This window comes from Ursus arctos, unplaced genomic scaffold, assembly GCF_023065955.2.
Source record: "Ursus arctos isolate Adak ecotype North America unplaced genomic scaffold, UrsArc2.0 scaffold_28, whole genome shotgun sequence".
Taxonomy (NCBI): Eukaryota; Metazoa; Chordata; class Mammalia; order Carnivora; family Ursidae; genus Ursus; species Ursus arctos.
Genome location: NW_026622963.1, coordinates 8,965,726 through 8,984,007, shown reverse-complemented (window position 1 = coordinate 8,984,007; position 18,282 = coordinate 8,965,726). Strand labels below are relative to the sequence as shown.

General features: G+C 44.3%; 1 protein-coding gene across 1 annotated transcript in view; it reads left to right on the top strand.

The window, feature by feature from the left end:
• The window catches only part of NPTN (neuroplastin), a 69,242-nt gene that overhangs the window by 38,366 nt on the left and 12,594 nt on the right, over nt 1-18,282 (top strand). The window contains exons 5-7 of the mRNA XM_057303600.1: nt 1,416-1,587; nt 5,107-5,201; nt 15,661-15,794. Coding sequence (XP_057159583.1) covers nt 1,416-1,587; nt 5,107-5,201; nt 15,661-15,794 — 401 coding nt within the window. The remainder of the gene's footprint in view (nt 1-1,415; nt 1,588-5,106; nt 5,202-15,660; nt 15,795-18,282) is intronic.

Below are 18,282 nucleotides of genomic sequence, written 5' to 3'. Positions count from 1 at the left end.
AACAAAGCTTAGCTCCATTGGAGGGAGAGAGTTCTGTCCTCAAGAGTTAAGGGCACTGTACTGCATAAAATGGTGTCAGGTTGCTGCCACAGAGCTGCCAGGTGCAGGGAAATGCGAAGTTAGTCAAGAATTTCTGAGAAACGATTGGAAAAAAAAATAAGAGGAAATACCTCTAATTGTGGATGGGAAAAGTTTAGACTTCACCTGAAAATGTCTGACTAGAATAACAGCTAAGCTTGGGAGAAGGTTAGAGAGAAGTAACAATAACAAGACGACAAACATCTTGACTTTAATATAGTGGCGGAATTCAAAGGGCTTTAAGAATGAACCTTCCAGGAGTGATAGAGTGTGCCTTAAAACATTTCTGCTCAATGCGTTCTAATATTTGAGTCAAGTAGGTTATTTTTCTGGATTCTAAAATAATGACCCCAGGTTATCTAAGCCCAGGAGAGAACCAGAAGATGAAGTATATAACTTGCCGTAGGGGGAAAAGTGGGGGGTGGGGGTTGGAGGTCGGGGAGGGAGGTAGAGCTAGAGAATTCAGTCAGATGTGTGTTCTAGGCCCAGCGTTGCCACTAATAATAATTATGGCCTTGCACAAGTCATTTTCCCTTTCTAGCTCTTCAAGAGTGGGGATTTGGTGAACTCTAAGGGCCTTTTAGCTGTAAAATGCTAGTAGCCCATGATACCAACACATATCGCATTCTCGTTGTATTATCTGCACAGTGGAATGTGTTTTACATAGCAATTCTGAAAAAGTTTTGGGAATAAATATGGGCTGGAGAGAAGAACTGTGATGGTTCCTTAAGAATTTTCCTTTGGCAAAATTTGGAAAATGCAACTGACTTCTGGCAGGAAATTTGCTGTTAGGATCAACACTGTCTTTTTCTGCATAATTAATGACTATGGCTGGTTTGCCATAAGTTTATCAGAATTTAATGTGGGAAAAGCCATACGTGTATTATCTAATTAGAGCTATTACTGTTCCAAGGCCTAGTGACTCCATAGGGAGTTTATTAGTTACATAAATGATACTGCCTTTGTCTTCAGAACTGCAAGGCGGAGCCTGGTTTTCTAATTGAAGCTGAATTGGTTGGTGGTTCTTAAATCATAAAACGGTGGTGTTCAAAAGTGTAAGTGGATTGTTGCCAGTACAAGTACCCGTAATACTCCCATTCTTTTCACGTCTAGGCCAACTGGTCTTCAGGCTGTTGTCTGCGCTAGTGGTCATTTGCTTATAATCATTGTTTTTCCTTTCTTGACTTCCTCCAAAGTGGTAAAGTGAAATTCCTCATGTGGTCCTGTCTGCCCTCCCTCTTCTTCTAGTCTCCCCATCCTACCCCATCTGATTCTCAGGCCAGGGCTACAGAGAACGGAAGGCTATGGCTCCCTATCACTGTGCACTCTCATTACAGAGCCAAGGATTGTCACCAGTGAAGAGGTCATTCTTCGAGACAGCCTTGTTCTCCCCGTCACCCTGCAGTGTAACCTCACCTCCAGCTCTCACACCCTTACATACAGCTACTGGACAAAGAATGGGGTCGAACTGACTGCCACTCGCAAGAATGCCAGCAACATGGAATACAGGTGAGAGGGACTAGCAGCTCCTGGGAAGATGGGAGGGAGCATTGCTAAACTTCTTATGGGCATTCATAATCCACAATTCTGTTATGTGAGAGACACATTAGATATATATGGTCCTTTTCTGGAGAGTCTAATCCACTGTATCTGGGGTGAGGCCCAGGGCTCTATTAAAGAATTCTGGAGGATTCTAATGAACAGCCAGGTTTGAGAGTCATAGATGTTCCCCTCACTATGAATAGAGAAATGGAGGGCATAGGGAGTGGTTTGCTCAGAGTAACTATGCTAGTCAGTAGAAAAGTTACAATTAGAATGCAGGTTTCTTGACTTAATCCAGTGGTTTGAGGAATCAGATTGAAATCTGCTTTAGGACTCTTAGAGCAAGAGCACCCTAAGTGATCTTTCCCCCGGGTAGATTTCCTAGTGAGTTACCTTTTAGGAGTAATTAATAGGACTACAATCTGATCAAGATCAGTGGATACAGGGCTCTTTAGTGATCTGGATTAAAGATAATAACCTGAAAACATCATTTGATGAAAGGGTTGTATTTGCTGGCTGAAGCTAACCTGGCACCCAAAGGTTTGGTGCTTTTTTAGAATACCTAGGACACATGGCATCTCAGAACCTTTCAGAATAGTTTGTGGTTGAAAACTAATCTGGAAAAGGATCAGCCAATCCTGTTTGTCAGCTTGATGCAGTGCAAAGAAAGAGTGCACTGGCGTGAGACCAGGAAAACCTACGTGCCCAGAAGTAGCAAGGACATTCTGCAGTATTTTGCAAGATTGAGATCTTTTCATACCTCTTATTTAATTGACCCGCATTAAGGATCCTCCTTCTTTTTTCAAGTAAAGAAACTGAAACTCAAAGAGTAATAACTCTTGACTGTTTTCAAAGCCAAGTACTATATCTGGTAAATTTCAGAAGCAAGGCTAGGTTCCAGGTCTTCTGACTTTCTAGAATCTAGTCTCCCCCCCGCCCCCGCTTTAACATACCATCTCAGTGGCAAGTTAATCTGTCTCCAATGTAGTTTCTTTTATTAAATTGGAAATATAGCCTCAGCTATATTCTCATAGTTTGGAAAAGGCTAATCACATAGACTATTGGGGGGAATGAAAGGCATATATTCTTGGTCTGTTTGTTAGTTTTACAAGTTTGTGTTTTTACAATAATTCTTTCAAGGTACCAGACATCCAATTGTGTTTCTCCTGGGTCTTGTACTATGTCAACCATAGGGCTTTGAACTGTAACTTTATAAATTTGAGCTTGACTTTATAAAATACTGTTTCTTCCTCCTCTTCTTCCTTCTTCTTTCCTCTTCCTCCTCCTTTTTTTTTGGTCAACTTATTTGCAGCTCTCTAGGGGTGTTCTGCATTGTCAGAATTTTTCAGGGAATCTGTGTTCTCCTACATTTTGTGAAATAACAGCCGATGAGTCCCTTGGGCCACCTGTGTAATCAGCCATGGAGCCAGTCTCAGACCCTGCACCCGCTCAGCTATAGGGGATGTCTTCCATTTGTTTCAGTTGCTTCCCAAGAGCTAGTTCAGGGGAATGTCGTGGGGGAGATTTTGAGCTATGGCCATAGGCATGGGCTTAAGCTTGGGAGTCATCTTTCCACGTCTTTTCAGGGAACTTAGAGTTAGTCTGAGCCCTAAAGATACAGCTGCTGCTGTTCCTTCTCCAAACTCTGGAACATTTTCTGAGAGCAGTCTGTTTTCCCTGTTGGGAGCATATTGATTTAAGAAGAGCCATTTATATAAAATTTAGAAGACTCTTTGCTGTTCCTCTTAGAGTAGTATGCTGCCGCGGCTGTGCTGAGGCAGTCCTAGGGATAGGCTGTGTCTCTCCTCATTCATAGTCTGTTAACCCGTATGTCTTTTTTGGGATGAACAGTAAGATGAATAAATATATTGGGCCAGTCAGTAGTCAAGGGTAGGGGCTCTTCTCAGACATTAAGTAGTGCAATGGAGATTTGACCATCACAAGTATCATGTTTTAACCACTGAGCCAAAAGAGGAGAAGCTATATTATGGTTATCCTCTGGTGTGGATTTCTCTCTTTTTGGTAATTACACACCAGCCTGTCTGCATGTGTTTTGGGGTGTGTATAGGACATAGTGTACTGAGCTGGTGTGAAGCTGGTTGTCAGGGGCAAGAAAGCTTGTTTAGGGTCACCCTGTGGAATTCAGCAGAGTGCTGTTCTAGCCACACACACTTCCTATAGCCCTTCTTGTCACTCTGCTTTACTTGATCAGAATCTCTGCACGGCTGTTCACTCTCAGTTTATATTCATTCAGTCATTTACTCGTTTGTGTATTCATTCCCCCTGCTATATTCCAGGCCAGGCCACGTGCTGGGTATAGAATTGTGCACCAGATAAACAGTGCCTGTCCACATTGAAGTTGGTCTTTTGGGACACTGGACATTCATCAAGCAATCACATAAATATATAATTACATGTTGTGGTGAATGCTTGTGAAGAATTACAGTGTAGGATGAGCGAGAATGTCAGGGAAGGGGATGTCATTTAGATTGAGGGTAGGAAGAAGTGATGTGAGCCAAGACTGATGAAGAAAGAGTTAGGTTAGGGTAAGGTAATGGGAAGAGCATTCTCTGTGAAGGAACATCTCGTGTCCAGGTTTTTAGAAAGGAAGGAACAAGTGGGGCATGTTGAAAAACTGAAAAGAGCCCATGAGGGCTAGAAAGTGGCTGAGATGAGGGTAGGAAATAGCTCATGCAGGGCCTTAGAGTTCTAGCTGTACTTGAAAGTCTTTTTTTTTAAGATTTTATTTATTTATTTGTCAGAGAGAGGGAGAGCAAGGACGCACATAAGCCGAGGGGGTTGGCAGGCAGAGGGAGAGGCAGGCACCCCGCTGAGCAGGGAGCCCGATGCCGGACTGGATCCCAGGACCCTGGGATCATGACCTGAGCCAAAGGCAGACACTTAACCAACCGACTGAGCCACCCAGGCGTCCCAGTACTTCAAAGTCTTAGAAGTTTAGTTGCGTCTTTGTGGCTGGTGCTCTGATGTCAGAGATTTTTTTTCTCCCCGCTATCCCTTGGGTCCTGTTAGTGAGTAGACTTACTGAAAGGCATGCTACCAAAATACAGTGTGGGAGGAAAAGACCAAAACAGGGTCTTTAGGGAAGCACAGAAGAAGATTTGCTTTTTTCCTGCTCTTATTTATTTGACTAGAGCCACCAGGTGAGCAAGAAGTTTTTGTTGATGGCTCCATCCTCTGTATCTAAATATAGTCTGTTTTGTACAGCCCTCTATTTTGATTACTTGTTTAAAGTTAGAGACCCCGTATCATTCCATCTTTGTATTCCAGGCACCCAGTAAGGAGCGAGGCATTAATGTTTTGTAATTCCTGGAGGGAGGTTTTTGCTTTTAGTTAGGAGGAGGTGACTTGCATTCAGGGACACACTTTGGAGAGCAGGGTCCCTGGTTGCCCTTTTGATTCTTTTGTTGTATATTTTGTATATTTGTTCCCAGCTTCCTCACTTGATTTTTTTTCTCATCTCTGCAGGATCAATAAGCCGAGAGCTGAGGATTCAGGCGAATACCACTGTGTATATCACTTTGTCAGTGCTCCTAAAGCAAATGCCACCATTGAAGTGAAAGGTACAACCCAACAGAGGCTGCAGTGTGAGCCTCTCACTCTCCTTCTGAGGCACTACCTCGGTCTGGACTCCCAGTCTTCAAGCTGTTCTTGTTCCCATTACGGGAGGCAGTATAACATTATGGTAGGACCGCAGGCTCAGGAGCTCAGCCGCCCAGGTGTAAATCCAAACCCTATCATCTCTTAGCTCTGTGTGTGACTGTGGCAAGTTATAAACTTCTTTGTGCTCCTGTTTCCTCATTTGTAAAACCTACCTCATGGGGATTGTAAGGAGGAATAAATAAGTTAATTTGGTAGTTCGAACCATAGGAAATTGCTGTTTCTGTGTGGTAAAAATGTTTGAATGTTGGCAGCTTCATATGATTCAACCTGTGTAAATCTCTTAGAACAAATCGTGCCTTACAAATATTATTACATAGGTCTCTCCAGCGGGCCAGCAGGATTTGGAAAAATACGATGTGCAGGGCAAACATAAACTATTTATGGATAATTCTTTGGCATTTTTAATAGAAACTGGGTTCGTGGTATGTTAAACATGTGGCTGTGTCTTGAACATGTAGCTGAACGTTCCCAGGAAGGAAGGGAACTCTTTAAGAGAAGGGACAAGTGAACTATAAGAGTTGGAGCTACCTGACATCGTGAATCCAGCTTTCCTGTGTTATTTCAAAGAAGCAGCTGAGACCCAGAAAAGTGCAGCCACAAGCTCTGGGTCACAGGGTGGTTTGTGGCAGAGCTAGCGTTAGAACCTAGGTCTTGACCCTCAGTCGCGTGTTTTTCCATTTTATGGAATGTCCAGGGGAAGGCGGGGCTACCGTTTGAGGTTAGACTGAAGAGGGGTTGTTTTTTTTTCGGTCTTCTTCATTTTGCTTAGGAAGGATACACATTTGTTCTTTAAATCCATAGGCGATGCTTAGCAGCTGAAAGGATAAATTTAGGAAATGGGAAGATCCTATAATAGCAGATATTCAGATCTTTCTTAAAATAATTAGAAGACTAGAAGTTCAGATTAAAGAAAGGCTTAGATTCTAAGTTTCAATTATATGTTGTTACTGAATGAAAGTAGTGTCTTGCTGACACAGCCCTGACTTGTAAGTCGAGGTAAGGACAGCCAGTGTCTCCTCCAGCTGCCAGATTGAATTCTAAATGCCTGAGGGGGTTGAGTCACAGTGGTATGATTACAGTCCACACAGGCCAGGGAACCTCGGATTTGATTCATTCGGGGCTTTTCTTGGAGAGGTCTGGGTTTATCTCTGTTTTTGAAGGATGACACATTTGTTCAACGTAAGGATGAAGGTATGAGAAGGCCTTTTCTCTAAGCCAGCCAAGTGTCTTTCCTTGCCTGGGTGAGCCAGGCTACATGGGGAAATGTTTACTCCCCCATGAGATACTGGAGGCCCTGCAGCATTCCAGGCTGAGCCTTTGTCACAAAGTTCCAAGTGCGGAGGTAACAGGATGGGTGAGGGAGGGAGAGTGCTGTGTGTAGTTAGCCGTCCTCCCCAAGCCTGGAGGGTAGTTACATGCAGCTGGAAGTGCTGGCTTCACTGGGAGCCTGGGGACCTGGCTCTCATTTCTAGCAGCGCTGGCAGGAGTGGGGGCAGAGGTGGTTTCCCATTGGGTTGGCTGCCCAAGAGGTGGGCTTTAGTGTCCCCCGAGGCATCTTTTCCTCACATTCCGTTTAGCAGATAGGAGGTAGTGGTCTCGAAGGGCAGAGAAGAGGAGGCTGCCGGCAGGAGCATTTTCAGAGGAAGTTAAAACTGCCGTGACAGCTTACCATCGTGACCGTGTGTGCGCTGCGCTGCTGCATTTTCCTGCCCCCCAGCTCTGTGAGGAAGATGGGGCAGGTGGTGATATCCTGCTTTTAAAGGAGTAGACCTTAATAGAATTCTCTTTCATAAAATCCTAAAGTGTATTCTGTGATTAGCTCGGACAGATCGGTTGGTCTCTCAAGAAAATTCACAAGGAATTCCAGTCTTTCTGTCCCCCTTAACACCTGGATAGAAGACAGCTGGACATTTAATGTCTTTCAGGTGATAATTAGTTTAGTCTGGTAAAGACTGAACATTTGTTTTTTTCTGTTTAACTTTAAAAAGATTTGCCATAAGCCCAGGATCATATTCTAAGCTAGGTGGTTGGCGTTGCAAACTGCCTTGCATTGAGAGAGAGAGATTGATTGCCAAAGCATTTTCATATAAACGCTGGTTTTATTTCCTCAGTGCCTCTGTGGTGAGGTAAAAAGACAGTTAGCTTTTTATAGCTATAAAGATTTGAAAAATCTGCCGAGTAATACAGGTAAAGAGGTAGTTGTACTTGAGAGAGATTCAAGAACCATAAGTGACCTCTGCCGAAAGGAGTCTCTAAGGATCTTCCTTTGTGGTTTAACGAACTTGGCATTTTTCAGGGCAGCATCATTTACACCGTACAGGTAGGATTCTTTAGCACCTATTCTGCAGCCCTCGGTCCTTTTCTTCCCCATTTGGCTTTTACTGCAGTTCAGCACCTCCTCCCTGGGGTGTTGTTTGGACTTGGCACTGCGGGGAGTGAAGGGCTTAGACTAGACCAGAACCGGGCGCTGTAGAGCAGATCACCACATCTCACGCTGCTTACGGTGCGCAGGAGAAAAGAAGGCTGAAGGAGTCAGAGGGAGGAACAGACCTGAGGTGTCAGTGTTTTTCCACTCTAGCCTGTTGATCCCTGTTGAGAAAGGAATTTTGAGGATGGCAATGTCTACATGGAGTGGGGAAGGCCTTGCATCTGAAGTAGGGTTTTTTGTTTTTTTTGTTTTTACTTTTTTTTAAAGGCCAAGAACATGGCACAGTGTAAACAGGAAGATACTATTACTTTGTAGGATTACATTTCTTAGGTATCTGGCAAGTGACCTGAGCCGATGCTGGGGGTGAAAGATGGAGCGGGGCTGGCCAGGGGAGAGGAAACAGCCATGACTAGACCTTAGTGGGACCTCTGCCCCGTGGCCCAGCCTGTCTGGGGATCCACTTCCATAACTCTGGGCAGGCATCTCTTTCCCCAGCCTTTTGGCTTTTCAGGGGTTATGTCTTCCAGAGACTCCACAGCTTGCTGTAGAGTATTTGGGAATGGATAGATCTTGGATTTTCTGTTTCTGTAATTCTTTAACCTTTCTCTTACTCCCTTCCTCTTCCACTTTCTTCCTTTTCTAAAATTAAAAAAAATGCTCATAACAAAGCACATGAAAAATGTCTGTAATTTACAAAAAAGAGAAACTCAGCCTCTTGACTCCCAAACCCTCATCACTCAGTTTTTTGATTAATCAAGTAAGGAATTTGAATTTTATTCTGTTTTTAGAAAAGGATTTTGGTGGTCACTAAATCCTCTGCAACAAACACGCTACTGCCTCTTATGAAAAGTACATCCCAGACCGAGGAAGGTCTGCGTTGAGCGTCTTACTCGTTTTATTAGGCTCACCATTCTCTCTCCCTGCTCACTGGGCATTTCAAGTGAGTTTCAGTCTTTTGGGGGCTACCAGAGCTGAGACTGATCTTGTTTTTCCCTCCATACTTCTCAGCTTTCTTTGTATTTTAATATTACGATTAAATGTTAGGATTTCTAGAAGTGACCTTGTTCTGCATCCTTGTTTCCTACTCTGTAATACGGCCTTACAAGAGATATATTAAAGTTCAAACTGGCCGAGACGGACTGTATGGTGACGACGATATCATTAAGAGTAATACTGCACATCTCTTCATCTGCATGGCGCTTCAGCTTGCAGAGCATTTTCATGGTTATTTATTTGATAGGTAGCTAGGTTGATAGGCACGGATGCTTAGAGGTTCTGACATCCTTTAGGTTAGAGCTTATGTCAAAGCTGGTTCTGACTCAGAACCCATACTTGAGAAGTCTTTGAAAGCAAAATAATAATACCTTGAAGCTGCTAGAACATTTTGAGCATCAACCTCAGCCCAAATAACCATACCCATTCTCTCTTTTCCCCTCTTCAGGGTGCTACCCTGACCTTCCTTAATGAGAACGGCTGACGTTGCACACTAACTGCGTGCCAGGCTCTGTGCTGGGTGCATTACCCTTCCTGTCCTCCCCTGTAGACTTCACAGCTCTTGGATGGAGATGCCATATTATTTCCACTTTCCAGGGAAGAACATGCAGGCTCCGGGGAATTAGATGACTGGCCCAGCATGACAGGTAACTCATGGAACGAGGGTTCTCACCCAGGCAGTCTCGTGCCAGAGCCTGTGTTCCTAAGCACTAAGCCGTGTTGCAGAGTTCACCATATAACAGCGGAAGGTCTTGGACTGAGAGTTAGAAGAAATGGGTTCTAATCCTGCCTTGCCATTAAACTTGCAATGGCCCTAACCATTTGCTGTCTTTCACTGTCTTCCCTTGGGCCTCAGCTTCCACAAGTGTGTGATGAAGCGGGATGAGATAGATGGTCTTAGAGTTCCTGTAAGGCTCCAACAGTCTGTGGTTCCCTTATAAGGAAGAGGGAGAACCCAAAGGTGAGGTTGGGTTATTGAAGGAAATGATCTCTAAGCTTCTTTTCTTCATGGTAGTGGCTGTGTCAACATGTCAACTTTGGGAGTGTCCCATTAGTGCCCAGCATACCTCCATTCACTCATCTCGCTGTCTCAAGGGACAGTTCCTCCTTCTGCTCCCCTCAAACACTGGTACCGGGAAAGGTATGAGAGCAGTGGTTCTCAAACTTGATTTAATGTGTGGGCACCGTGGCCTGGACATCAGGCTTTTCAAGAGCACCCCGGGTGATTAGTATCTAGCCAAGGTTAGAATCACTGTCTTAGAGGAGACTTCAGTTGCCATCCACTCAGTGCTCGCACCTGCAGGAAAGGGAAAAGCCTTGTCTGCAGAGGGCAGCGCAAGTCCCAGACTGCTGTCGTCTTCAGATGAATGATGAATCTACTATGTGTGGAGAAGGCTTCTTGAGCCACAAGCCACCATCCTTTTTGCTTCCATTGTGACCTATCTCATATTGCTTCTTGGGCTTAGCCCTTGGCTTAATAGTAAATCTTAACTCTCTCTCTTTCTCTGCCTTCAACCAGACCTCTACGTTTGCCTGCAGCAAAGATGAAAAATGAGTTGTAAGGTTATGAATTTGCTTTGAAAAAGTGAGCACCAAATAAGCAGTCCATGTAAGAAACCCCATACCATGACCCCGTTCTTAGCCTGTTGTGTTTAACTTTATTTAATGTCCGCTTCAGCTGAACATGCCCCCATTGCCTAGGTGGACACTTTCTACAGCCGTCAGTGTGACAGAGAAGCTGGATGCTTTGCTCTAAGTGCAGGCTGGGCAGGCACTAGAGGGTACTGAGGCACATGTGTTAGTCCTCAGCCGTGGGCCCAGATAACAAAATTGGGTCAGGTGTTGGGTAACTAAGACTCTTGGAACCCCTGTGTTGCCATTCATCAGGATACTGGAGGATAGCCATTAACTGATGTCTAATATTAGAGTACGTGGCTGACAACCCCAGAGAGCAAGTTAATTCCCGAGTGGATCTGTGATCTCCTTTAGAGGTCTCTCTTACTCTCTCTGCCTCCCTGAGAGGGTAAGGGGAAGTAAGGAGTATTTGGCTCTATCAGATGCCTCAGACCTACCTTTGAGCAACTGACCCCAGTTACGCAGTTCCTTATAAAATGGCAAGCCCATAGAAGGTGAAGCACCTTTTTCAATATAAATAGGCCATTAATCAAAATTTGTGAGTATCTGACCTGATTAAACCTTATTAGAGTTACAAACAAAAGTCCTGTTTATATCAGCAGAGAGAAAACACGTTAATCAGCATCTCTTTGATTTCTTAGAACTCAATGTCAGAGTCTATGCCTCGCCTTTCCTTTCCCTGACTAATAGCTCAATTTAAATGTTTATTTTTGACCCTGAGCTCCAATCATGTGCTAGATTGGTACAGATATATTTCAGTCCTCACAAGACCTCTGTGAATTATGTGAGTATTACTCCCATTTTACAAAAGTGAGTACTGAAACTCAAAGGATTTTAAATGACCCACCTCGGGTTATTCAGTTGGTGAGTCATAGTCTCAATGGAGCCTAAATTTCTCTGACTTAAAGTCCAAAGCTCTTTTTATTTATATTACAGTATATGGAGTAGTTAAACTCCGACAGCTAAGTCAATCCACCTCAGGTCTAGAGCGTTCTAGCACCTCTACAAGCAAAGATAGCATTTGGGCACTTTTCTGTGCAGTTGTAATGCATATTGCGTATTTTTCTTTTTTATGGACTCAGTCCTAGTTTGGTTTATTTTCCCTTTTATGTAGTAAAGTACAAAAAACATGGCCTCTGGAATCAGTCCTGAATTTGGTTTCTAGCTTTACTATTTACTGGCAATGTAATTTTAGATGTTAAATGACTTCCAAACTTGAGTTTCCCAGTCTCTGTAAATGGGGTAATGCCTTCTTCATTGGGTGGTTAAATTATCCCCAAACTTAGTGACTTAAAACAAAAAAACACTACCTCATAGGTTCTGTGGGTCAGGAATTAGGGAGCCGGTTAGTGAGGTGGCTCAGGGTCTGTCAGGTGCAGTCTTCCAAAAGCTTGCCTGGGCCTGGAGGATCGGTTTCCTGGGTGGCTGCCTTACACGGCTGCTGTTGGCAGAGGCCTTCGTTCCGCACTATGTGGGCTTTTGTCATAGGCTGTTTCAGTGTCCTCGTGGTATGACAGCTAAGCTTCCCCAGACTGTGTGATCCAAGAGAAAGCAAGGAGAAAGCCACACTGTCTTTTGTGAACTGTCCAAAGTTGCATACCTTTACTTCGGCTTTATTTCATTCATTCATTAGAATACTGTCACTAGGCCACACTCGAGAGGAGGGAGCAATTAATGCTTCACTTCTTGAAGGGAAGACTATCAGAGACTTTGGAGACTATTTAAAAACCACCATGAGAGGACTCTGAGCCCTAATGGACCCCCCTTGCTCTCTTACCAGTGCTTACATGTGCTCTGAGAGTCTGGTGACCTTTCCTGCTGTGGATCCACTGTCCTGCTTAGCTTTTCTTTCTCCACCCTTGCAACCATGTTTTTTTCTTTTTTCTTCTTCTTCTTCTTTTTTTTTTTTTAATACTATTTGAGTATAGTTGACACGCAGTGTCACATTAGTTTCAGGTATACAGCTTTGTCACTTGACAAGTTTGTGCATCATGCGATGTCCACCACAAGTGTGGGAACCATCTGGGGACAAGGCTTTCTGATTGAGCAGCTACCACTAAGGATAGAGAGACGTGAAAAAACTTTTCATTGACTCAGAGGCTAAAGTAATATTTGTTATAATCCCTCCTTTCGGGATGGAGCGATGTGGCTTGGGTTAATTCTCTGTCTGCCCACAATACTAGCGATACTTCCACCATCCCAAGGGTGCATAATCAGAGCTTCATTCAATATTCTTCGCTAAGCTGAGGAGAAAGCAGCAGTAGATCTAACCATTGAAGACTCTTCCCTGTAGGTTCACACTGTGTAAATATGGCCAACAAAGCGTGATGAGGGTAGCTAAGTTCCTAGCAGTCTCTGTGCATGGTAGCCTTTAAGGCCACGTTCACATCTGTAAACAGAAGCCTCTGTAGAATACCAAAGTAGATAAAGGAAAACGGGAAGTGATGTTCTCCTCCTAAACACCACGGTAGGAGTGAAGACCGTCCCCGTCCCTCTCCTCAGGTCTTGGCCTTCTGGTCTGCATCCTTTCAGAATAGCAGCTTCTTAGTGGCCGTGGCATCATAAGCCGACTCAGCTTTTAGCCTTCTATGTGGTTCTGATGTGCAGTCTTGGGATGAGTCCTCCAGGTAAAAGCTGACGGTACGGACTTCACAGTGCTATTGGAATTAGTTAGATAACTGGGCCAGAGTGGGTATTCTCTGTGGGGAAAGGAGAATGAAAGTGGAAAAGTATGTCACACACATGCTGATTTCTAAAATTTACGTCTCCATCCTAGACTACTGTCCTGAGCTCCAGACTGGGTGCTCAGCTGTCTACTTGACAGCTGCACGTGGATGTTAAAGAAATAGCTTAAGCGTCCCCTGTCCTGGCTTTTACTACCACCGTTGCTCCTCCGTCCCTAAACAAAACAAAATAAAAACAAGCCAACAACAACAACAAACAACCTCACCCTGATTCTTCTGTGGTTTTCCTTATCTTAGGAACTGGCAACTCCCTTCTTAGAATTATTCAAGCCAGAAACTTTATAGAGTCATTCCTGCCTCTTTTTTCTCTTGGATCCCACATCTACTCCATTAACAAGTACATTAACTCAGCCTATAAAATGTATCAGAATCTCCTCACTTTTACTGCTCTTTCCCTCATCCAAACCACCTCCTTCCTTCCCTGTATTACTCTTAACAGCTTCCTAAATGGTCTTGCTTCCACTGTTGTCTCTCTACACAATTGTCTACGTAGCAGCTGGAGGGAGCCTGTTAAAACATGAAGATCATTCCGTACCAGTGCTTGGTATTTACCGGTGGTTTCCTAGCTGACTCAGAATAAATGCCAGAGTCATCGCGGTGGCCTGCAAAGTCCAATTCGATCTGGGCTCCATTCACTCTCATTTCATCTCCTGCCATTTTCGCCTTGCTTACTGAGCTTCAGCCAAACTCCTCCATGCTGTTCCTTGTCCATAACAAGCACACCTCTGCCTCAAGGCTTGTCTTTTATTTTGGAGTGTTCTTCCCACGGATACAGGAGTGTGCTGCTCCTTGCTTTCTTCATGACTGTGCGAAAATCCACCTCAACAGAAAGGCCTTCCCCCCACCACTCTGCTGTATTTGGCATATGGTAGGTGCTGAATGTTTGTCAGACACATGAAACAACTAGAAGCAAAGTGTGGTAGCTCCTGCTTGTCGTGTCTTCCCCTGACGGTGTTTTAGTTCGTGTATTGCCATGGAGCTTGCCTCTTGGAGGACCTAAGATAGTCTTGACTGTTTAGTAAAGGTGGAACGGTAGGCTGAGCGTGACCAAGTGGCTTTGGGAGAAATCTGGTGTGGTGGGAACAAGATGGAGCCAGCTGGCCGGCTCCCTTCTGCAGTGAGGAAGTTTGCCTGGGGGGAAAAAGCTATTTCCTTTATAACATCCTTTTTAGAAAACCCCTCACACCGAGCAGTACCGAGCAGGCTTCAGTTAGGCAGGCAGTGGTTATAGAGACAGCTTGGGACCTTGTTCATTCCATTTCTGTCCAGGTGCCTTTGGAAGTGGGCTGGGAAGCACAGTCTGAGAAGAAGCAGGACTTTGGATTATTTTTTAAGCCAAGAAAAACCAAGCTATTTAGAGGGGGAACATGGGACAAGCCCATGCTATAATATAATGCTATAGGCTTTTATGTTGCAAGATGAATGTTTTAAATATTACCTATCCAAGGACGCTGGATGTAGGTAGGCGCTAGAATTATCTTCACTTGATAATGGGTGTAGAACTGAAGCACAGAATAATTAAAGAACAAGCAAAACTGGAATTTGGACCAGGCTTATTGATTCTCTTTCCTATCTCGGCCGACAAAGTGGCATCTGGCCTACTCTGAGTTTTATTGCTTTCACGTTACTGTAACTGGTGAGGAGGAGGTATGGTGGAAAGTACAGTTAAGATCAAAGGAGACTAAATTCAAAGAATTAGCCCCAATCTCTGGCTTCTTGGATCCTTGAAACTTATCTAATTTTTATAAACCACGGTGCTGTTTCTTTCTAAGTGATCCCTTAGAACACAGAAGACCAGCAACGTCTAGCATGTGTGGAAGGTCCCCCAAGATTGGGTTTGTTGAGATGACTGTGGGTCAGGTGTACAGGTCCTATTCTTAAACTGTTAATTAAATCTCTTGGGACACTGGTTGAATTTCCTCTTTATTCCTTTCTTACCCCTTATGAAGACCAGTTGAATTTCCTATTTATTCCTTTCTTACCCCTTATGAAGACCAGTTTGCTGGATTTTCTCTTTCCTGGGAGAGCGCTGCCCACTGGTACTCATCAGATTGCTTCTCCAGGCAATCATTGTTTTACATACCTTGCCATGGGACTTGATTTTAGGTGTTTGATCTTAGGGATCTCTCATTTCCTTAAAGGAATGTATGACATTTGATATTATCCATAATTGTTATTAGTGCAGACATTTTAAGAAAAAAAACCATAATTGGAAGAGGAGGTGATAATAGCTTCTGTGTGCATTTTTTTTTTTAAGGATGTTTTAATTTAGGGCAGTTGAACCCTCTTCTAGGAGGTTAGAGAACCAGCTACGTTGTTAGCAGAACTTCACATATAGCAATCCTGGTATCTGCTTGGGCTGCTTTGGTGGGTGGGACATAGGGGATGGATTGGTTCCATTGCTCTGTTCTGACCTGAAATGCATGTTATCAAAATGACTATGAGGATAGGCCTAGGGATTGGCTGTATTAGAAGCAGAGCTCTGAGTCCGTACGTGAGGCCTTTGTATCCTGTTCAGAGTAGGCTCCTGTGGTAACTGTTCAACACTCTTTCTCACAGCTGCTCCTGACATCACTGGCCATAAACGGAGTGAGAATAAGAATGAAGGGCAAGATGCCATGATGTATTGCAAGTCAGTTGGCTACCCGCACCCAGAGTGGATATGGCGCAAGAAGGAGAATGGTATGCCCGTGGTGAGTAGGAGGCAGCCCTGATTCTCTCTCCCTGGGTCTCTGGTTGCTGGAGTTTCTCCTGGGAGGTCCAGACATCTGGACCAGTTGCTGTAACCTGCCATACTGGCCTGGTTTGGGTCACCCTTTCTAGTCGCAAACGGTTACATTCTCAGTCTGGAGGTGACCGACAGTCTCTGTCCAGCATGGAATCCCTACATGAGTTGTTAAAGCTGGCTGTCTGCAAAGGGATTAGACTGGTTTGCCTTCAAGATGGGAAACTGAAAGAGCTGACCCCAATCTTAAACTTTTTTTATTATTCTAGTCCATTTGTCCTAGAGCAAATATTGCTCTTGAAGTAGTCTTAATACACATTTCTGGTTTGGGGGGAAGACAGGGTGATGAGGGCAATTACTAGTATATTCTAGGAACACAGGGAGTGCTGATTAGGGATGGAGGCAACATGGTGAGGTGCAAGGGCAGCCTTGGACATTGGAAATCTGACAGTGTCTGCTCCTGAGGAGGTCAAAGAAAACATCTTTCCTGATCGGTGGGATGATTCTTGATGGTGCAGAGGGAGTCCAGGTTTTAGACTCTCACTCTCTGATTTCTGATGTTTGGCCAGTCTCTCTTTCTGTCAGAGAGGGTGTCGTCCATTCCTTCTGTCCCCAGGCCTTGCATGCCCAGTACTGTATTTCTCAGGCGTCCTCTCTGATTGTCAGTAGTCAGAATCAGAAGGGACCAAGGAGGTAATCTAATCTGCTTCTTCAGGAAGATTACATATTAACCAAGGTAAATCAATGACAAAACCAAGGAAGGGTCAAATCCAGTTTTTTTATTTCAAGTCCATGGTTCTTCCCACTCCATGATCTCTCAATAATGATAACGTCAGGTGGTGACAGGGACTCTAACATTAACAACAATGACTAGATTTCAGAAACCCATTAGTAAGGGGTCATGATGAAGAAGGGAGATGTTGAGTATTTTCAGAGCGGGCCCTGAAAAGTCAATAAAATACTTAGTTGTGCTGGCAAGCAATGGTCATTTCTCTCTACTGGTCTCTGGGTAGGAGAGCCCTTGATTCCTTGATTCCTCAGTGGATATTTTCTTTTTCTTTTTTTTAAGATTTTATTTTTATTTGACAGAGAGATAGGGCCAGAGAACACAAGCAGGGGGAGCGGCAGAGGGAGTAGAAGCAGTTTCCCCGTTGAGCAGGGAGCCCGACGCGAGGCAGGACCCTGGGATCATGACCTGGGCCATGAAGGCAGAAGCTTAACCAGCTGAGCCACCCAGGCACCCCATTAGTGGATATTTTCATTTCCTATTCTTCTCATGCCCACAAACTCTTTTTTTTTTTAAGATTTTATTTATTTATTTGACAGAGATAGAGACAGCCAGTGAGAGAGGGAACACAAGCAGGGGAGTGGGAGAGGAAGAAGCAGGCTCATAGCAGAGGAGCCTGATGTGGGGCTCGAACCCAGAACGCCGGGATCACGCCCTGAGCCGAAGGCAGACGCTTAACCGCTGTGCCACTCAGGCGCCCCTCATGCCCACAAACTCTTAATTATCTGTTATATTGTGAAAAAACTTTGAAATCAAGTAGTATTTCCTCTTGCTTTCAAGCTGTGAATCATTTGGGAAACAAAACTTTTAACGAAAGAGGGTTAGGGAAAAGAAAAGCGGTTTCTAGGTTGATGCCTTTGAAAACTAGTTTGTTGAACGGCCTAAACTTGGTTGAGGGCTAAGATAAAATGCTTTCAGTTTTTTTCTAGACACTAATTTCAGCACAGATCCCTTTTCTAGACAGATCCCATAGCTTTCTTGGACATCTTTTTTGTTAAAGAGTTGAGTTCAGTCCACTCCAAAATTCTCAGTTTTACCTCCCATCCCCTCTCCCTAGCCTGCAGGAGAGCAGGGGATTGTCCTCGCTCTGTGTTCTGGGTTTTTCTTTTTTCTATGTGGGTCAGGAAGGGGGACAAGTATCACTCATCTGACTTTTCCTATAGTCTGCTCTTGGTTTTCACTGCTTCTGGGCCTCTGTGTGGCAGGTATCCAGATCCTGGATCTTGTAAGAACTTGTGTGAGTTCTTTACGGGGCCAGTTCTCAGATATGAGAGATCTACTCTTACTGAACCTCTCTGTTTCCTGTTTAGCTCCAGCCACAGATGATTTTTACTGCTGGGGTCTGCTCACCCAGAAGGCAACCCCCTTAGGTAGAGGGAACTTGAACATCATGGCTCTTCAGATGGTGGGAGTATAGGCTCCTCTGCCTTATCTCCCAATAGCCGTTTTCCAAGATTGAGAGGCATACGGCACATCAACCAGTTTCCTGCCGAAACGATAGCCACTGGAAAAAGAAATTTTCTTCTTGGCACCCCCAGTCTTTGAGTGATTCTCTTGGTGACTGTTCCACTCCGCTGCAGGGTGGAAGCCTGCATGCCATGCCAAATATAACCCTTCCTATCACCTCTCATCCTGTCTTCTCTTTTATAGACTGGCAGGGGTTAATGTG